This window comes from Cydia strobilella, chromosome 2 (assembly GCF_947568885.1).
Source record: "Cydia strobilella chromosome 2, ilCydStro3.1, whole genome shotgun sequence".
NCBI lineage: Eukaryota > Metazoa > Arthropoda > Insecta > Lepidoptera > Tortricidae > Cydia > Cydia strobilella.
In genome coordinates, this window is record NC_086042.1 from 15158730 (window position 1) to 15184152 (window position 25423).

At 37.1% G+C, this 25423-nt stretch overlaps 4 protein-coding genes across 5 annotated transcripts; 2 read left to right on the plus strand and 2 right to left on the minus strand.

The window, feature by feature from the left end:
* The first annotated feature begins 2254 nt into the window (after nt 1-2254).
* On the plus strand, nt 2255-5383 carry LOC134755454 (uncharacterized). 2 transcript variants are annotated; one of them, XM_063692011.1, is made up of 3 exons: nt 2255-2436; nt 2552-2779; nt 4083-5383. In XM_063692011.1, the coding sequence occupies exons 1-3, from the start codon at nt 2390-2392 to the stop codon at nt 4999-5001; spliced, it is 1194 nt and encodes a 397-aa protein (XP_063548081.1). In that variant the 5' UTR covers nt 2255-2389; the 3' UTR covers nt 5002-5383. The 2 variants fall into 2 exon arrangements, with proteins under 2 accessions (XP_063548081.1, XP_063548080.1); XM_063692010.1 differs by having other exon boundaries at nt 2255-2779.
* Nucleotides 2807-5368, minus strand: LOC134755455 (uncharacterized). The gene is made up of 2 exons (XM_063692013.1): nt 5038-5368; nt 2807-3699 (listed from the first exon to the last, which is right to left on the minus strand). Exons 1-2 carry the CDS (start codon nt 5168-5170, stop codon nt 2888-2890), a joined length of 945 nt encoding a protein of 314 aa, XP_063548083.1. The 5' UTR covers nt 5171-5368; the 3' UTR covers nt 2807-2887.
* A 5561-nt stretch (nt 5384-10944) lies between the features above and the next one.
* LOC134752605 (chromobox protein homolog 1-like) lies at nt 10945-15006 on the minus strand. Its single transcript, XM_063688278.1, has 5 exons — nt 14813-15006; nt 14491-14728; nt 12339-12627; nt 11839-11936; nt 10945-11128 (listed from the first exon to the last, which is right to left on the minus strand). The coding sequence occupies exons 2-5, from the start codon at nt 14724-14726 to the stop codon at nt 10960-10962; spliced, it is 792 nt and encodes a 263-aa protein (XP_063544348.1). The 5' UTR covers nt 14727-14728; nt 14813-15006; the 3' UTR covers nt 10945-10959.
* Nucleotides 15007-20556: 5550 nt separating this feature from the next.
* Nucleotides 20557-22083, plus strand: LOC134755456 (DNA-directed RNA polymerase I subunit RPA12). Its single transcript, XM_063692014.1, has 4 exons — nt 20557-20717; nt 20825-20954; nt 21617-21827; nt 22012-22083. Exons 2-4 carry the CDS (start codon nt 20828-20830, stop codon nt 22034-22036), a joined length of 363 nt encoding a protein of 120 aa, XP_063548084.1. The 5' UTR covers nt 20557-20717; nt 20825-20827; the 3' UTR covers nt 22037-22083.
* Nucleotides 22084-25423: the final 3340 nt, after the last annotated feature.

Genomic DNA, 25423 nt, shown 5'->3' on the forward strand with positions numbered 1-25423 from the left:
AGCCGTGGCGGTGTAATGCAGGCGCGACACATACAGCGGCTTACTCGGTGTAGCAATCCGCAAGCCAGAATTAGCCATTAGCACGAGGGCACAGAATATATAATAGTACTAGGTAGGACGAGGGATTGAACAATGCTTCCTTGTAAAACAAATAACTATCGTACACATTAAATTTATTTTAGGTATTTAACGAATTGTGCCAATATTCACATGCTCTTCAAACTATTCAAATCTGCGAAACGCCCTTTATACTTTCAAACTGGCCTAACTTTGAAGCTCTCTATTTATTATGAATGAAGGGCTAGGCGGAATACAAACATATTTTTTTTACGCCAACAAGAGTATTTAAAAAAGTCCAATTAAAGTTAACTCGGAAAATTTCGCAGCCCTCAAAATGCTCCGTATGATGATAATCAGGCATCGTAAACTGCGAGCGAAATCCATTGAAGTACTAGGATTGTTACTTAGTCAAGTCAAAGTCAAAAATTATACGTCATTTCAATGGATTTCGCTCGCAGTTTACGATGTCTGATGATAATATAAAGAAACGGTATTTTAAATTACTCCCTAATGGGTGATTACTGCCTGTAATCCTGCACCAACCTTTAAAATCATTTTTGATGATTAAAGTTTGCGGACGCTCTCAGTACTTTCACGCTTTTACTGGTTTTTCTATTTTTTTATTTTTATTTATTTGAATGGAGTATTGGAGGAAATAAATTTTGTTATCCCCAAGGAAAAGGACTTAGTGATCGCGACGTTAGCGCTTACTGCCCCTTTCACACATTTCCACATAAAATCCATTATCTGAAACTGAGATAATTTGTCAACTGACAAATCAATGTGCGTGTCGTGTCGTGCACTCGACGAACCGCTATGAACGATTTTTGAAGATAAAGACGAAGCCAAAGTATTAGCTATATACTCATTAGTACTTAATTATTAACTAAGGTTATTATTTTTATCGGTAGCTATACACTTATTTTTAATTTTTATACAGGGACATAATAAACCATGAATATAATAAAATAGTTTTATTTATTTCATTGTATTTTGTAAGGGCCACTTGCACCATATCCCATTAACCCGGGGTTATGCAGTTAACCTAGTGTCAAATTGTACTGGTAACCATGGTAACTTCAGGTTTAACCGGTTAACCCCGGGTTAGTGGAATGGTGCAAGTGGCGCTAAGACAGATTTATTGACATGTAAATATTTTATTACGTAAAAAGTTATAAGGTTAACTCTAAAGCACACTCAGTACACAAATGTTTACTCCAGATCTGCCCTACCACAACCACATGTTACATTGGGAAATCTTAAATAGTACACCTTACTATGCGTAATAATTAGCGCGATTTGTTAAGCGGAGTGGGACAGAAATAATATCGTGCTGAGTAAAATACCTCTTCATAAAAAATAAATTCATTGTAAAACATTTATTTACAAAAATCAAACCCCTGCTATAGTGGGCCAGAGGAAATGCATAGATTTTAACTACGTATTTTTGATTTGCAAATGGGGTTGGTAAAAATTGTCAGATCAAGCTAAGTTGGCACCGATTTTGATAGCCCAGACGGTGCTAGTTTTATTTTAAACGTCAAACTTCTATGAAATTATGTATTTAAAACTTGCACCGTGTGGGTTATCAAAATCGGTGCCAGCTTAGCTTGGTCTGACTCTAACCCTTTTCCATGCATAGTACGATTTATCGACCACATACGCGCCAATAGAATTTCAACTAGAATTCCGATTTAAGGTTCAAATTATATTACACTTTCGGGAAATGTGACTAGTCTTCAAATTAATCATCATAAAGTGGATTATTTGAATATATTTGGATTTTTTGGGAAACCCTTGTAAATTGGTTCGGCCTGAAAAAGGGTTAATTTAGAAAATATACGAGGACATTCTTTGCCACTTTGTCATGCTTTTTTGGAGTTTGAACTGGACATAGGTAGTTAAAATAAAAGCTTGCCAAATTGAACTACATACACCTATTACTAAGACTTGTATCATCTTATAGAAGCATGGCTTGAATGACAAATTAATTGACTTCAATACTTGGAGCAGTTTCTTCCGGCATCTGAACGGGAGGGGCGACGTCCATAGCAGCAGAGTCTTCAGGGCCTACATAAAATAAAAATATAGTTATGGATGAAGATCATAAACAAGTTGGTCAATAATACAAGGGCTTGCCTGCATGGTGCATAATGCCTGGACTTTAAGGCTGCGTTTCGACCAGAGATGTGCGAGGTAGCTAAGCGGCGCGAGGCTGTGTAACGAGGAGGTGTAACGGTGTGAGTGTTTCCATCAAAGATGTGCGAGGCGGCTGAGCGGCGCGAGGCTGTGTAACGAGGAGGTGACAGAGGCTACGAGCGGTGCGAGGATGTGTTGGCCGACGGACACGAGCGTAGTCACTGGACAGTCTCAGAGGTAGATAGATGTGTAGCATGGATCAGCGGAGAAAAATACTTTTATATTTATCAATTTGCGATGAAGAAATGGAGGCAGAGAATACAGAATTTATTTCTACTCTTTTGACACACAGAAGACGTCACAGATTTTGGATACGAAACCATATAAAATTTCATCGACAACATGGAGAATTTTTTACTTTTTTCGCCACGGCTGATGATGAAACATTCGAAAATTCTTATCGGGTGTCTAGAAATACCTTTGAAATATTATTCAATTTAATTGAGAATATTATCAAGAAGAATGACACCCACTTCAGAGACTGTATATCAGCTAAGGAAAGGATAGCAATATGTTTGAAGTAAGTAAAAACGTTTTATTTTTAAATTCGTTTGTTTTTATTAAATCGTAGTAATTAGTACAAAAAATAATCATTTATTATAATAGAAGATGTAATCAATTATATTCTTCACGGGAAATGGTTTTTTTCTGATCCCAGTGGTGTTGGTTTTGGCAGCATGCTAGTAGCTTCAGATTCCGACGGTGTTTCCATCTGGCCTACCACGTTATTAGTCAATTCAGATTCCAGTTGTAACGACGGTGTTTCCATCCGGCCTATCATGTTATTTGTATCGCTACCAGAGCAAGTAGAATAACCACCATTATAACCACCATTTGGATTATACCATGACATTACGTAAGATTCCTCAGTTTCGGATATAATATTAAAAAGTTTCCTTTTTAAAGGAACTTGTAGATAATCAGGTAGTTTTTTATATGTTTTTGCCATTGAAAGAAAGAACAAATCAATATCATCGTGATCCGTTGGTTTTAAGAATTCTTTTAATTCTTGTCTTTCTTTTCGAAAATTTTCCTGATTTTCTAGATGTCTATTCAATATGCATGATAAATCATCTTCTTTTTTCTTCTTTGATGAGGATGAAACATCGGACGTTGACGCTATTTTAGTTCGCAGACTTAAATCATCGTTGCTTTTATTGGAATTTTGAGACGCTATTTCACTTCGCAGACTTAAATCATCGTTGCTTTTATTGGAAGTTTGAGAACTTGAATCATCTGTTTTTTGTGATAGAATAGTATTCTCCAAACTTGAGTCCCTCTCTCTATTTGACATGTACGGCAAAAGGTATTCCATGATCTTTTGATACTTCCATTCACGTATTTTTCGTGGAGACTGTCCGCTTTTTTTTGTTTTCTGCCTCTTAAGGGCGTCGCGATGGCTGTCCCGTAGCTGTTTCCAACGAGATTTTGCGCTTTGAACTGAAACAACAAAACGTATGATTGGTAATCAATACGTGTATTGACTTGTTATAAACACATATTTTATCATTATCACCAGAAATCGGATAAAATTGCGACATTGCTATCAATAATATGGACATAAGTCCAAATATGAATAAATTAATTAATCGATCAATCAAAATTTTAAAAAAACTGCAACAGATTATAATAAATACTAACACAAGTAGCTTTATTACCCTCGACTTGAAAATTAATTAAAACAGGTTTTTTTAAATTATGATTGAATGATTAATTTATTTATTCAAATTTGGAGTCATGTCCATATTATTGATAGCAATGTCGCAATTTTATCGGAACCCTGATTATCACCTATATTTTTAACACGTTCGTTTTTTTTTCAGGTATTTATCAACGGGTCTGTCATTTCATAGATTGGCAGAAAATTTTAGAATTGGAGTCTCAACTGTGTCGAGGATTGTAGTCGAAGTTTGTGATGCCCTTTGGCTGGTACTACAACCTCTTGTCATACCAAAACCCACTGAAGATGATTGGAAACGAATTGCAAAAGAGTTTGGAGAGCTATGGCAGTTTAAAAACTGTTTGGGAGCTCTAGATGGTAAACATGTTTATGTCAAGTGTCCTGCAAATTCTGGATCATGTTTTTTTAATTATAAACATCGATTTTCTATAGTGTTAATGTGCTTAGCTGATGCAAAAAGAAAGATTATAATGGTTGATGTAGGATCCCAGGGAAGATTCAGTGATGCTGGAATTTTCGATGATAGTGTTTTCGGAAGATTGTTAAGAGAGAAACAATTAAATATTCCGCAACCTGAACCCTTATATGAAGGAGGAGAACCAGTACCGTTTGTGTTTGTTGGAGATGAGGCTTTCCCTTTATTGGAAAATTTTATGCGCCCATACCCGCGGGTTCAGTTAAATGAACAAAAACGTATATTTAACTATAGACTGTCGAGGGCACGTCGCATTGTGGAAACCACTTTTGGAGTATTGGCTCGAAAATGGTATGTTTACCGTAAAGACTTTGAATGCAACGTAAAAACAGTAGACAAAGTCGTAAAAGCCACTTGTGTGTTGCATAATTTTTTAATAGAAAGACAGCCCGATTATTTCTCTACCATCGAAACAACAATTCCAACGGGTACTCTTAGACCCATTACTGACAATCCAATCATCGTTGAGACAAGTGATGGTAATCAAGTTAGAGAAAAATACTGTTCCTATTTTAATAATGAAGGAAAAGTGTCGTGGCAAGATACTCGTATTTCGTCACGAATTCATCCGGCACGTGTACAATAAGATATTCTTTGAAAAAAAAACAGTTTTTCTACTTACCGTCTTTAAACTTTATTTGTTCCACAATTTCACCCCATGCAGCATCCTTTGTTTCGTTACATTTGTAATATTTTGAAGAAATGTCCCATAAACATGGATAATTTTTAACCGCTTCAATTAATTTCTCGTCCATAACTACGCTGATTACGCACACCGATCGATGATGGAAACCGGGAGCCAACTGAACTCAGCGGCCAGTATCGCGTGCGCTCCGCTCTCGCCTCACCGCACCCCGCTCGCCCGGAATCCTCGCTACGCATCCTCGCACCGCTTAGCTACCTCGCACGACGCCGCCTCGCAACACATTCCTCGCACACATCTTTCCCTTCGTTTGTATGTACAAAAACCTCGCTTCTCTGAGCTGTTTCCACCAGAGCTAAGCTAAGCGAGGATAGGTAAATGAAGCGTTTCTATTGGTTAATGACAAACACATCCCTCGCAACGCATCCTCGCACATCTCTGGTCGAAACGCAGCCTAAGTATTAAAGACTGAGCACTCATAAGGGCAACAATAGGGAAAACAAACAACATAAAGAATAATGACAAAAGAGTATGAACTCAAAGTTCTTAGAAATAAAATATAATTTGATTAACGTATTGCGTAAATATGTACTGCCCAACAAACTGTATTTTTGTGTTTATCAGTTTATATTCTAAAATAATATTTTCTGGTTATAGAAAATCCCTCCGCGTGAAAGATTTTTATACAGCTATTATTTCTGCAGCTTAATACTGCACAATACGGCATTTTAAGTTTAATAAACAATATTTTGTTACATAAACATACGTGTCACATGAACGTCATTTAAGTATGTATTTAACCCAGAACTAGGATGACAAAGAACAACTGTCAGGCTTTAAAAGTGCGACCAAAAATGAAATGCAAGTGTGTGCGTAAATTGTCTATGTGAGATCAAAACTAGTGATGTTTGACTGCTTTATCGACTACTATTTCAAAATTTCTTTTTTATTAAAATAAAATGTCTCAATTATTACTATTATTAGGCCCTATTAGCGCCTATATTCATATTATATATTTGTATGCACGTAATCGATTATAAAGAAATTGTAGTCGATTATATGTATACTAATTTCATATTTCTTTGTGTCAATATTTCATACTGGCAATAAGATGTCCTTAAACAGAAAAGTGCCACTGATCCCTCCTAGCAGGGAAGAAAAAGCCAGTTTCCGAATAGGTGATGTGAAATAGTAGATTGTGTTACAAGGGAGCAAAATGGCATATTTACGGCGAGGGCGTACATTGAATCCTAAACGAAGCGAAGAATTCTATAATAGAATCCCGAGAGTAACGAGGGATTCTAAAGTAGAATCCTGAGCGTAGTGAGGTATTCAAGTGTGTTACGCCCAAGATGGAAATAATTTTGCTACCATGTGACACATAATGCTTTTCACATCACCTATGAGGTAATTATGACGTTTAAAAATATTATTTCAGCTAAAATAATAATGTGCAAAAAAAAAAAAAAATAGTGTCCTAGAACAGAAAAGTGTTACTTTGATGAAAACCACTTTTTCACATCACTAATTCGAATTCTTCCCTGCTAGGAGGGATCAAAGTGGCACTTTTCTTCCCTGCTAGGAGGGATCAAAGTTTTCTGTTCTAGGACACTATTTTTACATTTTTAGTACATTATTTTTTTAGCTTAAATAATATTTTTAAAAATCATAATTACCTCATAGGTGATGTGAAAAGCAGTATGTGTCACATGGTAGCAAAATTATTTCCATCTTGGACGTAACACACTTGAATCCCTCACTATGCTCAGGATTCTACTTTAGAATCCCTCGTTACTCTCGGAATTCTATTATAGAATCCTTCGCTTCGTTCAGGATTCAATTTACGCCCTCGCCGTAAATATGTCATATTACTCCCTTGTGACACAATGTACTATTTCGGATTGGTGATGTGAAAAGATATATATGTAACTCCGTATAAGATAAGTAAAGTCTAATGAAAAAAAAGCAAGCAAGCGTTGATAATAGCCGTAAGCCCGTAACATACTACCGCACCGCACCGTTACAGCTTTAAAGTAGGTTTCTCGTCGTATGCGTGTGTGTGGTACAACGTCGTTATCACAAACACATGCTAACAGTAGGCGCAAAGGGTTGACTTACCACAGAAAATATGAAATTCGCCACAGAATAAATAATAGTACTACCGTAAGTACCGTACAGAAAGGAAACTTTCTACAAAACCGAAGTTTGACAGTGGTTCAGGGTCGAATCATGATGTCCCTTTCTAATATATGGCACTATCCCTTTCGGCTATTTAGGGTTGTCAAAATTCAGATCATTATCTTATCTGTGACCACTGTGTGCACGACCGTGCACGCAAAGGGACGTCAAGTTGTGACAACCCTAATAATGAGGGCTAACGCGTATGAATTCGCCGCTAGGGGCGCTAGTGTAGATGGTGGTCTTTTCCATAGTTCGAAATGTCAAATGTCACTTGTCACTTCAATGACTGACAGCTGTTCTATAGTCTTTTGGACCACCATCAACAGAGGCGCCAGCTGGTGGGCAAAAAAACGATAGCCCTCATTGCTCGGAGCAATGCTGAGCCGAACAGAGCCGAGTTTGCCCGAAGCTAGGAGTTTCGCACCCCTGATTTCGCGCCTTTTTCTACTGACAAGTTGGATTGGGTGTATACGCTGTGTGCAAATATACGCTGTCTTGTGTTTCCTTGTGTTGGCGGCAAAGTCGTGGAAAAGTGGCTAAAATGTAAGTAAGTACCTACTGTATTGGAAATGAAGTTTAAATTTACCGCTAAATATGTGCACCTTCAAAAAAGGTATTATAACAATCGTTATTATTTTAACTCGGTTATAAAGGCTAATATCTTAATGATGTGAAAAAATAGTTAAATATATATTGTACTTATTATACCGACAAGTTATCGATACAGTCATATGAACATTTTGTCAAGCCCTAGCGTATAGTAACAGTTTAAGTTTTTACACAAAATATTCCAAATTATTGACTAATATGATAAAATATTAGCACACAACTGAAGAAAAACTAATAAATTATTGTATAAACCGGCTTTTTACACTTTTTATGCTGTTAATTTAACAAAATATCGTTAAGAAAACTTCGCTCGGAATTTCATAATTACCTGTGAAATGAATGTTTGCCAGGGTTATTTCGCCCTGTGATACTACGATCCGGCACACTACACGACACCATCTTCACTACATTACTTTATTGTACGTTTTCTTCCTGATTTCTTTTTATTTTCAAGATTAAAAAATACGGCAATGCGCTCCGGGTCGACTTGGGTTGACTTATCACTCAAAAATGGTTACGTTTTCTCATTTGTAGTCTGACTCGCACTCATGGGATGTTCATATACGTGATGGCTTCTCTTTCCCACACTTCAGCTGTCTTTATGCGTAAGCATAAATTTAAGGTCTGTGGTATTTAATAAAACTACTGATCGTATGGTCCGAGAGCTGATGAAGGTGTGTAATTGTGTATGTACGAGTTTCTGGCTTACTGTCTCTCACATTCCGAAGTAAAGCCCTTAATTTGACTGGATTAAGAGATTCGTGATAATGATGTTATATTGTATATTCCTAATAAACAAGAGGGACTTTAGAAGCACTCGCCATTACACAAAACAAAACATCACCTTCTGATATCAAGTGTTACCAGAGGTAGCTAGACTAGTCGCGTAAAAAGTTATTAATATCAGCAAAGAGGATATAATAAGATAGAGCGGTACTGGCATAGTAAATTTTGTAACCACTGTAAATTCACTGCCATCTATCGACATACTTTAAAACTAAACATGAAGATTTATAAAAAATACGTTAAATGTATTTAAATATGGATAAATGATTTTTTTATTTGCATTAATTATTTTTATATGATTTCGACCCATGTTCTTTCACTGATATGCGTTAAAATTATAAATAACAAACGAAACCGTCAACGCCCTCTATACGAGAGTAGGCCAAAACTAGTGGCGCCATCTGATCGAGAATCAAATTTTCGTGATTTTCGAGGCACGTGTTTTCCTTAGACTGTATCCATATCCATCTTTGATATCAGTTAATTTCATGACAAATGAATTAAATTCCAAAAGACGGGGGCCTGATTCCCTTTTTGCTTATATTACCTAAATTATAAACACGTCAATATTTCCTTACCTGCCGCAGAAAGAGAGGGCGTCTCTAGTGACGGTGCCGTTGTATCCATTGATTCGTTTGCCCGATCTTCGGTGGTCTGCGGAAGCGAAGGCTGAGGGCTTGGCGACAGCTGAAATAAAGGCAAATTGTTTTTTCACTTCTCATGCTCGTAAAATACGACTTTAAGTCATGCGTAGACGACATAAAGTTGCTTATTATGTTCTAGAGCATAAAGTAACATCATCTATTACGATCCTTATTGACTTAGCAATAAAATCCAAAATCTGCCATACAAACTGCCAGCCCTGCCGGGGCGCGCCCGACCGGCGCGCTCCCGCCCGGCGTGCCCCGCGCCCCCGACACAACCGAGTACAATTTATTATAGTCTTGAATAAATACGGTAAAATAAAATAAAATATTGGATATTTTTGTATATTTTACTCACACTCGAAGTGAAAAGCAGAGTGTATAACTCAGGCATAAATGTCCATTTTTATCCTCGACTATATTGGTCCTCGCTGCGCTCGAACCAATAAATTGCCTCGGATAAAAATGGATCGCTTTATGCCCTTGTACAATATACTATACTCAAACATGCAATGAAATATCGTCCTTATGTGCGTTACAACAGGCTTCAAAGTATCACGTTTCGGGCGGAGCAACTCCAGAGAACTGTAAAGGAATTTCATAAGAAATTTTCCTGTTATCTATAGGTAAATAACTATTTTGTGTATTTTTTCAGTTTTAGACCCAGTAGTTTCTGAGATAAAGGGGTGGGGTGGGGGATTGGTAATTTTTAGGGTTCTGTACAGTCGCAATCAGATATATCGGAGCGGCCGAGGTGCTCATAAATATCTGAACACGCACTTACCGCCTTGACAATAGAGGCGTGTTCAGATATTTGTGAGCACCTTGGCCACTCCGATATATCTGATGGCGACTGTACCTCAAAAGGAAAAAACGGAACCCTTATGTATGTATGTAAACACTTTATTGCACATAAGACAGGTTAAGATATACAATTAAACAGAAAGTATACAATGTACAAAGGCGAACTTATCCCTGTTAGGGATCTCTTCCAGTTAACCTTTGAGCGACTGAGAGTGGACAATTAAAAATGACATACAAACGAACACTATGTACAGATAAGTGAAATTATGGTTCAATTATTACACGAGTAAATAATTAAAAACCTGTAGCCTATATAATAATATAAATACACATATAATACATATTAATATAAATACATACATATAAATAAATATATACATAACAAATATTAAATAAAAAATACTTAGTACTCAACCAGAACACAAGTCATTGGAGAGCCATAGCTTATGCAATTTACTCTTGAGTGATGCTACCGACTGGGACTGTCTAAGGGTTAACGGCAACTTGTTCCACAACTGCACAGCACGCACTGTGAAGGACTTGGAGTATAACCGGGTCTTGTTACACGGTACAGCGAGAGTTAGGTTTGCACTCGATCTCAAGCGATGACCACTACCATCCGCCAGGTATGTAAACCTTTCAGAGAGATATGGTGGGGCGGTTGGATTAACCCTTATCACTCGTGCGTCTGTCTGTCCTTCTGTTACCGCCCATTTTCTCCAAAACTACTGGACCAATTAAGTACCGGCTGTGCCCAGAACCGGAAAATGAGATTCTTGGTACCGGAACCAGTACTGCATGCCCTACTCATAAGTAGGGTGGCGATCATATAGGCAGGGTACTTGGGTCTCAGTTGCTGTCTATGGATGAATGAACCCTACAACATTATTATATCGTGAATTACCTCGGGAGCCGTCCTGGGCACCTTGCCCACCTTGTGCCTAACGCTAAAGGGCGCGCAGCGCTCGTAGTAGGCGATCATGAAGTCGGGATATGCCTCACCGAACTCGTGGCCTGGCACTACGTCGAATTCTAGGCAATCTTCCCTGGAAACAGATTGACACGCGGGTAAATACGTTAGTTTTTGTAAACTTCTACATAGGTCTTGGCTTTTACGTAAGAATTGAGGTGAATGATACAGGCCACAGCTACTTAGGTATACAGATCACTTTTAGTTAGTTACTAGCTGCAACCCGCGTCTTCAACCACGTAGAATTATTATTTTCGTGATAATAACTATCGTATGTGCTTGCTCGGAAATCAAACTTAATTTTGTGTGAATACTGTGAATATAATTATATGTAGTTTTCATTCAGTACGCGTGCAGAGGTAACAGAGTAACTTTCAAATTCATAACATTATAGTAAAATTAAAAATATATATATATAGTAGAGTCCATGAATCATGTCATGTTAAATGTCAATTTATATCAAAAACATAAATATGTGAAATGAGAGCCAAGTTCAACAGTAAGAATATACTTATGCGCCGTTGTTGACTTCGCCGGCGAAAGAATTGATATATATATATATGTGTGCCAAGTTCTAGTTTACTTGGGCTGTAATTAAAGTTCAGGATTTGTCTTTTGGCTAGCCAAGTCAATTCTTGAACTTCACTGTAATTGAGCAGCTGAGCCAGTGCAGTTCTCTTCGTTTGAACTTGGCTTGACACGCTTCCGCGTGTCTAGATGTAACATAGAAATGCTGCCATTATAATATAAAGGATGAATTAAGTTTAAAAAAATCATTATGCTTACCATTTAACAAGAAAATAGAGAACCCCATGGAATAATTGTCCAGCAAGAATCTTCTCTGGCTGCAAACCACGAGCCAAACCTCTGGGTTTTTCAATTTCCTGTAAAGCAAAATATTTTACCAACTAAAAAAAAAAAACAATTTTTATAACACACATGGCAGATAGTAGTCGCTTACAAAAGCTAGTGCCTACCACACCTCTTAGGATTACTTGTTAAACGGACCCCAGGATCCCATGAGAAATGCAAGGGACAACATTGTATGATATGGGAAAAAATACCAGTTTAATGGGAAAACATTTTCATGCTATTTGACAATGTTAATTGACATACTTTTATAGCATATTCATATTCACCGCACATTTTACCGTCAAGATACAACATCACATTAATTTAGGCCTGCTGCTATATTGTGGATAACGATAAAGATAACCAACCGTCATATGTCACATAGCTGCCAGGGCTGCACCACCATCATGCACAGTAAATAAAACAAAAATTACTTCAATCTTTTTCTTCTTTTCAGCACCTCGACGGCCGCGTTTCCTGGTGCTATACGTTTCCTCCACGGTTTCTGATGGAGGTGTAGGAGTTACGGCAGCGGGAGCAGCGGCCGCTGCGGCAGCCGCAGCGGCCGCAGCGGCAGCCGCAACTTCTACTGCAGCAGCAGTTTCGGCTGTTGCTGCTTCAGCCTCTACAGCTTCACGTTCCCGCTTAAGGCGAGCTTCTTCATATGCTGATATAAGCTCTGGACAGTCGAGGTTGTCCTCAGGCTCCCAGGTGTCGTCCTCACTGTAATGAAAGAACATGTACATTAACTAATTTCAAATTAATTACTTTTTGTCACACAGATTAAACATGATTTCAGGATAATCTGGAGTATTTTTGGCTCTGTTAACTGTAGACCTTGTGAACCCCGATTACTCCATCATTATGATGAATTGCCAAAAATTGAATTAGCAAAAAATTCTACACATATAAATATTGAACCTGTTCACAAAACTTCACAAGAATTGGTTGAGTAATGCCTGTAGAGGAGAACATCCAGACATGAAAGCTTTTTGCCCATGCTGAAATATTTGTGTTTATGTAATGTACATTCTCGTGTTTTGTTATTATTATTTTTGTTATTTTTTAATCGTTACATCATGTAACTCAATGGATGACTGTTATTGGCCTTGTTTTATGTAAACATAATTATGTCTTAGTTATATTTACGGCTGTTGTTATCCTTAATACCAATAAAATAAAATAAAAATAAAAATAGAAACCTTCGCTAAGCTTGGTCAATAAAACTAATTGAATTATCCAGGTAGCATTCAGATGATTTGTGAAAACCAATTAAAATAAAGCAATAGTTTTAGTTTGTCTTTGAGTTTTAAAATAATTGTGATTCTATACTCTGTATCTTTAGGTATTTCAATAAAAGTAAACAAAACCTACACTCAAATAGCCCCTTGAGCCAGTTGAGGGTAGTTAAAAACATTACATGATCAAATAATGTAGGTTAAAGTCAGGTCGTTCAGTGACAGATCCAAGGGGTTTTGTATTTCGTTGGTTAACCAATAAATGTTATAACTACCTGAAAATGTACAAATTTTTTGTTTACTTTTATTTAAATACCTAAAGATACAGAGTATAGCAACAACCAAACCCAGATTGGAGGGTAGGGTAATCACAAAATTGGTGTTTGGTGGAGACATTCAAAGTAGGAATGTACCGACTAGTCGCCGACTAGTCTGGATAGCTGACTATTCGGTCACATTTGTAGTCGGCGATTAGTCGGCCACTAGTTGGCCTATTATTAAGTACAGAAAAATAGCACATAAACGAAATAAACAGCAAATATTTCTCAAATGTTTAAACCCATTTTACTCAAATTATAAAATAATATTTTATACCTAAAATAAGTAAAACATTAAAAGAAAAATATTAATTAATAAATAAACAATCAACCTCACAAAACGCGGGTCACTTAAGGAAAGGATATTTTGCTCAAATGCCCAAAGTCAATTGGCTTCATGTATGAAGTCTGTATTTGAACGAAATTTTTTTTTACTGGGATATTTGATGCCGTAGTATCATGTTACATATAATATGCATTTCTTTTATTAAATCAAATGTACAAAAATTGCGCGCGAAAAGCTATAGTGATGCAATGAGCAATTAGAATGTTCTTCAAAGCATCCAAACTTAGACAAAGCTGCTGCAGTGACCATCCGAATGCAAACTTTTAAGAGAAATATTTTTTTATGGATTTTGCCGACTAGTCGGCTGACTAATCAGCCATCCGAGCGCTGATTAGTCGGCTAGTTGGCCAAATCAATAGTCGATACATCACTAATTTAAAGTAAATAAAAAAAATTGTTTTCAAAAGACATAAAAAGGACTTATTATTCTTTATATGTTTAATCATATTATATGCGTAAAAACAGCCAAGTGTTTACTAAAAATATGCATTAACAACTTCATAGAATTCATCAAATCAGGGATTGTTACTGGTACTTAGATAACTAAAAATCAAAATGTCTGTTTGCATTCACAATATTTCATATACACTAACCTAGGATAGTTTTTGAGAGCCAACATGGAATAGCAATCAATCTTGTAGAGCAAGCCAAGTATTTAGTTCCACAAAATCAATTCAGAACTTACTGAGAATATCCCTTCCACTTAAGCAAGTATTCAACTTTTCCGTTCTTCACACGCCGGTCCAAGACTTTTTCAACAGAAAACTCTTCATGTTTACCACTGGGGCCTAGTGTGCCGGGTTGTCCCGTAGGAACTTGATTCGGTTCAATCGGTTGTACCGGTTCTTGATTAGGCTGGAAGTTTAAATCAACTTCAGCTTGCATATTGCTCTCAGAGAGCGACTCGATAGCTTCCTCCATCCCTAAAAACAAAACTTGTTAGTATGAAATATATTTAAGTGGCCAAGAAATTCGCAGAATATTACAGAACGATTAATTTGACATACTTGTAAATAAATTATATCCTTTTTAATTTACGAAAGTTATGAAGTATATAAAAAAAAACACTAAATTGATACAAAATAAAATGGCTATCTATTAATACTAACTACTTGTATATACTATGTCTATGATTAGATTGATTAGTATGATTTATACATGATTTAAACACAAAAATTAAATTCAACAACGCCGACGTCGCCGACCAAACAAGTCAGTCAACCAACGCCAAACTGAGGCCAAAGAGCATATAATACTTGGCCAAACAAACGCGCTTCACAATTTGACATAATACGAATGTTACCAGTGAAAAAATATATATTAGCATTTATTGAAAACTCAGAATAATGACTAAAGCAAAGAAGCCGGGCAAAAATAAAAGCTTGGTAAAAGATATCGTATTCACAACACGTTATTACTTTTTGTCTATGAGTGAGTGAGACAACAATCCGCAAGTTCTTTCGTTTTTTTCAGTATTGTCATAAGATAAACTGAGGGAAATGTCAAATGGTCCTATGTGGTTCTATAATATAATCCAGCCAAATAAAATATATGTTCGTTATTTCACAGGTAGGTGACAACTGTAACAACTTGACATAGTCGTATTATTTTAGTTGAAATATTTCGGGATGTTTCAGCGGTCATCTTGGTTTATTTTAATTATATTGTTGCTATTCCTGAAAGATTGTTGGAAAACGTGCTGAGTTTTTATTTGTAATGGTTTGAAGTTCCCTTTGTGATAATGTCTTGTGTGATCGAGGGCTGTAAATCGCATACAGGAAGAAAAGAAAATACGCACGAACCGATAACCTTTAATCGGTGAGTTTTGTTCAATTTTGAAGAAATTAATTTATAGGACCTGACCCTAAACATAGAAATCGATATGTTGTTTATGTAATTATTACTTGCATTCAAGTCTATATGAATTTTTGCATATATTTTCTAACTTTTCTGCTAAGTATGAAAGGTTATATTTTTGGCATAGTGATGTAACGACCTCAGATCAATAACCTATCGACATTTACAGCTTTCTTATAGTTTGGCCCAGGACTGTCTCATTTTAATTGATGAGTACAGTCAAGGGCATAAATATATGTACATTCCCAAAGTCTCAAAAATATGTGTACGCTCAGACAATAAAATCGTGTTCACATATTTTTAAGCCATTTGTCTGGATCGATATTTTTGCCTTCGACTGTACCTATAGTTTTCTTTGTTCTTACTTACTGACAGATTGTGTTTGCCAGACTATAGTTTAATACTAAAAACCGGTCAAGTGCGGGTCGGACGCGCGCACCAAGGGGACCGTACTTTTTAGTATTTGTTGTTATAGCGGCAACAGAAATACATCATCTGTAAAAATTTCAACTGTCTAGCTATCACGGTTCATGAGATACAGCCTGGTGACAGACAGACGGACAGCGAAGTATTAGTAATAGGGTCCCGTTTTTACCCTTTGGGTACGGAACCCTAATAAAAAAGACATTAATGATCATTGATAAATGTTCCTTTTATTAATATTGTTGGTCACAAAACTCAACTTTTTATTTCAGATTTCCAAAGGACGAGGAATAGGGGATATTACTGCAATGTTCTGCCACCAGAGTGCAGCACTAGCTTTTTTAGTGCATCGTAGAGTAACTTATTCATACTGTACCTTTAACAGGTTTTTGACAAGTTTTCAGGGGACCTACCGGAAAACTCGAATCCGAAATTTCGTTAACTAGCTGCCTCTTTATCGCTCGAATACGCAAGAGTGACAGAGATGTTAGATAACGAAAGTTCGATTTTCTTGTTTCGCGATAGACCCTCAGATTGTGATAGTGGCGCCACCTACGCCGAGTTTCGCGTAATATTCCCTATTATTAAATAAAAAAAATATATTACACGAACGTTTTTTTTTTCATTTCCTATTTGGTACAGTCAGCTGCAGAGAAAAGGTACCCTACGTCCATACTAATTTACAGAACTTTGTATGCAGGGGGGTGCCTTTTCTCTGCAGCTGACTGTACATGACTAGAAACTATACTTAGTCTTTTAGCATTAGAAAAAACGGTAAACCATTTCCACGTGTCTTTTTATTGACAAGTTTTTTTATAAATATAGCAATATTTTACTTATGAAAGCAAAAGTATGTACCTATAAATGATCGTATATTATATTTGTTGTGACTTATTTTCAAAGTGTTTTTCGATAAAACGACACGTTAAGATCGCTTGCCTTCTTTCTAATGATAAAAAAACGAGAGGTATAGTTAGACGGTTCTGAGTGGTAGACTGCAAATGAGATAAAAGCTATATAAGGTACATGCATTAATCCTCATATCAGGCGGGTCTTTGATTCCAAGGATTGCATAATTTTTATACTTTTTAATGATTTTTAGAATATGAAAATTATAAAAAGTATAAAAGTTATGCAATCCTTGTATTCCACGCATTTCATTTCATTTCATTTCAACGAGCCGCCTGCTACAGATTTCTTGATATTGCCGCGTTTTTTCAGGTTCAAATTTCATTAGCCAGACTATTATCAATTTGCCAATTTCGTGATTATTCTTTTACACGGCACATAAACTTATGCATCATTTATCGATATAAAAAGTCGACACAGTTACATCCCTAGCAAATTATCAAACTTATGACACCGTACGTAAATGAGAAATAACAAGCATATATGCATCTCTTTTCGGCACATTATCTAATTCGTAAGGAAGTAAAGTACGGGTATACATATTTGCGAAGCATTTTTGCCCGACTTCTATGCTTTAGTCATTATTCTGAGATTGAAAATTTGTAACTCAAATATAGTTGGTCAAACCAAAATGTCAGTAAAGAAGAACAAAAAAAAAACTATACATCCTTTTCTTTTGGGCGCTAGTACTAGTGTAAGACAAAGATAGTATGATTCTCTCAGTCTATGTTTGAAATGAGACAGTCCTTTGACAAACTATATATTATACTTAATCCATAGACCTAGCATTACATAGATCAGCAATACGCGTGTGCCCGTGAGGGACAAAACATACGCAATGCGACAATATGATGGGTCGAGTTGATTTGTAGCCCACCATAAACCATACTAAATTTACGGTGGGGAATAAAAAAAATGTGAGACTGTGACAAGGACAAACAATAACAGCGCTTTCTCTGCTACTCCTACCGAAAGATACATAAGACTATCCCGTTCGGTCATTTCCCCCCACCCCTCATGACCGATCCAGTTATATTAGATTCATGACTTAATCGGTCAAACAACTTTACTGTTATTGTCAAAGGACTGTCTTTATTCAAACATAGACAGATAATCATACTATCATTGTCTTACACTAGTACTAGCACCCAAAAGAAAAAGATGAGTATAGTTTTTTTTGTTCTTATTTACGGCCAATTTGGTTTGACCAACTATAGTAGAAAAAGGCGCGAAGTTCAAATTTTCTATGGAACGATACTTTTTTTTAATTGGCGCTTTTTTTTACTAACGAAAATGGCTTGACAGACTATATCTACTACATCATAGACCTATGCAACCTGGCGCAACTAGGACCACAAATACAATATGTATGGAAAAAGGCATAATACCAATGGCGGTGTAAAGGCGGATATTGCCGTCTCATTCTCTCGGTGTATCCATTTTACTTCATCTGCCAGTCGCCATTTTTATCTGCTCCGTATCGGCCATATTGTGTTTACGGCAGTTTCAACAATTTCTGTTAGTATTCGAGCTTTTCGTCGTATTTTTGGTTTTAATTTGTGTTATCATTTTATAAAAATCGTTTACTGAAACGGATTGTGCATATTTACATAAATACCACCAAGGAAACAACATAAAACTTGTGCTATTTGTGGAATTCTTGCCTACCGATGTGAAAATAAAGAAAGGAAGTTTATGGTGAGATTTCCTTTGGATCCTGACCGGTAGGCAAGAATTTTTTTGTTTATGAAATAGGAGGCAAACGAGCAGACGGATTAGACGGATTAAGGATGACTCACGTTAGACCGGGCCGTGACCGGGCCGGAGCTTCCGGCGCTTCGTTTTCTATGGAAAGCATCACGTGATCACCTGTCATGTCATAGAAAAGTAAGCGCCGGAAGCTCCGGCCCGGTCACGGCCCGGTCTAACGTGAGTCATTCTTTAAGCGATTACCGCCGCCCATGGACACCCGTAACACCAGAGGGGTTGTAAGTGCGTTGCGGGCCTTTAAGATGGGAGTACGCTCTTTTGAAGGTTTGTAGGTCATATCGGTCCGGAAATACCGCAGGCGACAGTTCATTCCACAGTTTAGCTATGCGAGGCAGGAAGTTTCTAGATAAACACATAGTTGAGGACTGCCAACCATCTAAGTGGTGAGAATGGTAATGTTGTCGCGTAGGGCGATGGCGAAAAGAAGCGGCATAGGGATTAATTGGACAATATTTAGTCCCGTGTAACGTGAAAGTACGATTGCATGCTTTATTTGTTAAAAAAATTGTTAAAAATTGTTCTGTTCGTAACACTAGTGCTGCTCTTGGTATTTATCGATAACTAGGTATTTTTCATTTACAGACAGTGGGTGAAATGGCGTCATTTGTAGCAGATTCTGTTTAGCATTTCCAGCCGATGAGCAGACAAGAAAGGGCGACAAATGTAACCTGTGAGAGTGGCACAAAAATTGTATTGTTTTCTGTTTGACTATTACTCAATGAATGTAGCAGACAAAATGACTCATTTTCTCTGGTGAAGATAACACTGCCAATTTATTAAAAACCGGCCAAGTGCGAGTCGGACTCACGCACCCGGGGGGCCGTACTTTTTAGTATTTGTTGTTATAGCGGCAACAGAAATACATCACCTGTGAAAATTTCAGCTATCACGGTTCATGAGATACAGCCTGGTAACAGACAGACGGACAGCGGAGTCTTAGTAAAAGGGTCCCGTTTTTACATTTTGGGTACGGAACCCTAAAAAACGTCCGGGCAAGGTGGCAAAGCAAAATAGGCTTTGTAATGTTTGTAATATTTTTTAATAAAATAGACTGCAAGGTAATGTTTTATTTTTTATCGATAAAAATTATAACTTATTATGTATCGCCCCAGAGGCACCACGGAAAATTTATCGATAAATGCTAGGACTGCGTGCGAACAGCACTATTCGTTTCGCTATGTTGGCACTCACGTTGCTTGAATCAATTTTGACGTTTGACGTGTCATATTGTGCGTGTGTCACTAGACGTATGCTAAATTGATTCCATTGGCCAGTAAAGAAGTCCCGTCTCTTAAAACGTAGTGGTTATATACTCTTTTTAATTCACCCACCAGTCTAAGGAAGGTAGAGGTAAGGAAATGAATCTTCATGTATCAAAACGTGACCGTAAAAAACAGTAAATAGGCGGCGCCACCATACACTGAAGTACCTAGACCATACACCTAGTATTTTATATAGATGTGCACCCGTGCGACCGTGAGGGACAGAACATATGCAATGCGACAAAATTAAAAACACGTTTCAATATTCCTGACAACATACAAGAATCAACCTACGTAATTTGGTCGAGTTATTTGCTGTTTCATCTCTACATTATTGTACCTCTATGGTTCATGTCATCGATTCTCCTATATATTACAATACTCTTTGGTCTCAGAGCCTACCTAGCGCCACCGGAGAGATTAGGAACTATTATTTAAAGCTGAAAGCGGTCACTTTTGCAACAATTCTGCCATAAGAGATTGGCATCCTTTCTTCTATACCATCCATACACCAGTCAATTGTCAATCTCACGTCACGTCACGTCTGACAGTCTGACATGCTTGATGCTTATTTGATTGGATTAATAACATCATAACCTATAAGTTTATAAGTCGTACATAACTAAATAAAATAACAATAATTACAGATTTTCAATAAATTTATTCTAAATAAATACCGGCTATATTTGAGGTAAGTTTATTTTAAACGTATTTCATAGCTAAAGAAATATGTACATGCTAGACAAGAAAGTTTTGTTTAATTAGGGAATGGTTAAAATCTAGTTTTCTGCACATCAGGCTATGGCGAGTCGAGTTCCATTCCAGAGCACAACGGGTTTTTGCGCCAGGTGCGGCTCCATTCTTCCTCTATTGCAGGAATTTGGTTCTGTAAAATGCTATGCTTGCAAATCCGTGTATGGGGCTGAAAGTAAGTAAAGTAACATAACTTACCAAGTATAATCGGTGTTACCTATTATAATAGTTATTTCTTGTTTTAACACGTTCATTGTCTTAGACAAACATTCAGCACAGATTTTGAGTTTTTAAAGAAAATAAAAAAGCCTTATTTATAGCTGCATTTCTCCAGAAAGATGGATCATTGTTTTTATAAAAACCAAATCATTGTTCATTTTATTCCTTTGCACTGTTTCTTAATTATCCATGTGAGAATTGATATTATGAATTAACAAAGTGTAATTTTAATCTTAATTTATTAGAATTTTCAGGATAAGTACATACTTATATATTATTAGTGATCGGTAACGTTTTAATTTCATAGCAGGTGAGTTAGAGGAATCTGTAAAGTAAAATTTAGCTCAAAATTATTAATTAAAGTTAATAACCTTTAAATGAACCTTACACCCTTGGGGACCACTAATGTGGGATAAAGCTAAATAATAATAATTAAAAAAAAGGAACCTTACCATCTGCTTCAAAGTTCTTACTTTCCTTTACTTTAACTCAACTACTCTACAATGAAATTAAAACATTGTTACCAATCACTATATATTGTATAGGATGGTGACGTTAGTCCTGGCTTTGTTTTTATATATGTAGGTAGTAGGTCCTTACCATCCTATCTCTTTTCAGACTTTAACAACATAAAATTTAAATACACAATTCACTTTAACACAGTATCATTGTTGCCCAATGAAAATATTTTGAATATGGACAACCCCGAGGGTCCAGTTGTTGAGAGGAAATGTCCCAAGTGCGGCAATGACAGAATGTCATATGCTACCCTACAGTTGAGGTCTGCGGATGAAGGGCAGACTGTGTTTTACACCTGTACAAGTTGCAAGTAAGTTTTAGTTCACAACACACATTATTAACTTAAGAAAGTGGGAGGGTGTGCACCACACCATAAAACTAACATAGGGTGTGGGAGGCAAACGGCTCTTCAATACAATTTCTCAGAACTGCCATCCATTTTATCCACAGGTAGTTAACAGAAAAATTATTTAAAAAAAACTTTTTTTTTTCAGATACAAGGAAACGGAAAATTCGTAAAGGATGCTTCAGATTGTATATTCTATTTAATTATAAGACATTTCAAAGTATTATAGGATATTTTATATGATTTATATTTTATAATTATTTCCTATTTACAATACTAGCTTTACATCAGGCCCGCTCTCACTATACTTTACCAGAAGTCCATACAAACTACTGCTGTCAAATACATCACTCCTAATGCAGTGAATAAATGAGTTTGACGGATGTAATGTGGCAGTGGCACTACCCCGATTTTACCCTAAGCTAGTGCAGTATCCTTAAAGATTCCCTCGTAAGTATTCCCTCTAATGTATTTTTTTTTCTTTTAATTATCAGAAAGGTACACTGTATCTGATATACCTACTACATATATTAATTCATTAAGTATTTAAAATACGCACTAACCTCGTCACAAAACCCCATATGAATCATAGGGACTAAATCTTCATCAAACATCTTTTTAGGGTTCCATACCCAAAGGGTAAAAATGGGACCCTATTACTAAGACTTCGATGTCTGTCTGTCTGTCTTTCTGTCTATCACCAGGCTGTATCTCATGAACCGTGATAGCTAGACAGTTAAAATTTTCACAGATGATGTATTTCTGTTGCCGCTATAACAACAAATACTAAAAACAGAATAAAATAAATATTGAAGTGGGGCTCCCATACAACAAACGTGTTTTTTTTTGCTGTTTTTTTGCGTAATGGTACGGAACCCTTCGTGCGCGAATCCAACTCGCACTTGGCCGGTTTTTTCAAATTTCAGGCATATTTCTAAAAACCTGCATAATAATAATAATAATACGCCTTTTATTCTGAACTTCTCTGCTTTGTATGAGTACTAGGCATGTTCTTGTTTGTTATATTATGTCCCGAAGCTCAGTTTGCCTCTTGGCTTGGCATAGGCCTCTAACATTTTCCATTGGAACCTGTCACGTGCAACTCTTCTCCAGTGATGTCCAACTGTGAGTTTTAGGTCATCTTCCCATCTTGTCTGTTGGTGACCTGCACTTCTCTTCCCATCTCTGGGGTACCAATTCGTAACCGTTTTACTCCATTTCTCTTGTGATTCGCGTAGCATGTGGCCTGTCCATCTCCACTTTTGTTGGTCAATCCGGGTTATTATGTCTACAACTTTGGTTTTCTCTCTTATTATACTGCTTCTCACTCTGTCCTGTTTCCTTATACCTGTCAGGCTTCTCTCCATGGCTCTTTGGCAGCGTTTCAGCTTTTCAATGTGATCTTTCTTGAGAGCCCACGTTTCGCATCCATAAATCATGACTGGGAGTACACATGTGTTGAAGACTTTGCTTTTTGTTTGCATACTTAGCTCCTTAGACTTCAGGACTTCTTTCAATGACCAGTATTTTTTCCATCCATTTCCTATTCTTCGCTCAATTTCCTTGGTGGTTTGATCTTTATGGGATATTATCTGTCCTAAGTAAATGTACTCCGTTACATATTCGAGTGGTTCATTGTCAATTTTTATAGTTACTGCTTTGGAGTTTGTAAGTAATTTTGTTTTTTCTTTGTTCATGCATAGGCCCACTTTCTTACTTTCGTTGTTTAGTGATTCTATCATTATATTCAGGTGGCTTGGGTTTTCCTCAAATAAGACTATATCGTCCGCAAATCTTAGGTGGTTGAGTTTTACGCCATGCACGTTGAGACCATATTCTTTCCATTCTAGTTTGCGGAAGATACTTTCTAGAGTAGCTGAGAACAATTTTGGTGAGAGAGGATCTCCCTGTCTTACTCCCCTTTCGATCTTGAATTTTTTTCCCAAGGTTTCTAGTTGGATCCTCGCTTCGCCATACAAGTAGATATTCTTTATAACGTTTATAACGTTGATGTAAATTGGAGGTATAGTATTCTACCTGCATAGTATTCTTTGAAGAATGCACAACCTAAAAACTTTGAAGAACAAATAAGATAATCAATTGATTTTCCCGCTTAAATAAATAATAAATAAATATTGGACATTCTTATATACACAAATTGACTAAGCCCCACATTAAGCTCAAGAAGGCTTGTGTTGTGGTTACTCAGACAATGATTTATGTAAATACTTAAATACATAGAAAATACTTATGACTCAGGAACAAATATCTGTGTTCATTACACAAATAAATGCCCTTACTGGGTTTCGAACCCAGGACCATCGGCTTTACAGGCAGTATCACTACCCACTGGGCCAGACCGGTCGTCAAATAAAATCTAAGAAAGAAAGAAATAAACAAATACATTCTTGAGGAGATAGGTATATAAAAATATATAAAGTTAATATACACATGTTTGAAATTCATACAGTTATAAGCCTTATGTATATTTTGAATAAATTCAAAATATATAATAAAAATATTCAAAGTTAGGTATTTGACAAGTTCTGAACTTGTCACGCCTGATCACGCCTGATTATCAATATATATGTATATAACAGCTATTATTCATAATGCCTCAGCCTGTTAGACCTTATAGTTTTTTGATTTATAATGGTCAATGTAAATAATTGCTTTAAATGTATATTGGTCCTTAGCATGTATTGTCCTTCTTCTTCTTCTTCTTTTTCTAGGGGCTATGTAAGGCTCCAGAGCCTATGTATCACTGCGACCATCTCTGATCTATTGTGATCGCCACCTACTACAACTCTCGATCCAAACCTGCAACTTCAAATAGCTGCAGGATCTTTTTGGTTTCGAGAGACTTTAACTCCTCCGGGCGCAATATATGTCCACCCAGGATCAAGTCACGAGTGCGCATTAGGCAGGGGCACTCTGTGAGGATGTGTAGGGGCGTCTCCTCTGCCTCCATACAGAGTCTGCACCGCCCCATGTCACGTTTCCCCATAGTGTGCATGTGCTTATTTAGGCCGCAGTGCCCGGTAAGCACCCTAACCAAGTTGCGCAGTTGGTTCCTAGGCAGCGCCAAGGCGCTCGAAGACGCCTTTTTGCTGAAGGCCTTGATAAGCGCTTTGGAATGGTTCAAACCTGGTTTTTCCCTCCAGAGTTGAATGGTTTTGTAGTGACAGTAGGTCTTTAGGGTGAGCCGCGTTAGGCTTCTGGGAATCCCACAAAACGGTTCAGGACTGTAGTTCTTCCTATGTATTATCCTTAGTTACAATCATGAAATGGATTAAGCCCATCACAGACGGAGCGATAATATATCGGCAGATACCGTGAGGTGGTTGTCACACTGCCCCCGCGTCTCGTTGCGAGACGCGGGGCAACGGACTCGCATGCCGAGACAACGCACTAACGTCCGAGTTTTCTCCGCATCTCCGTCCGGAGCTGCGATGCGCGACGTCCCGCGCTTCCGTCTCGCGTTCATTTCACATTTCACATTTGAACGTTAAGGTGAAGACAGTTCCTATTTGTCGATAAAATGGAAACGGAACTTATTC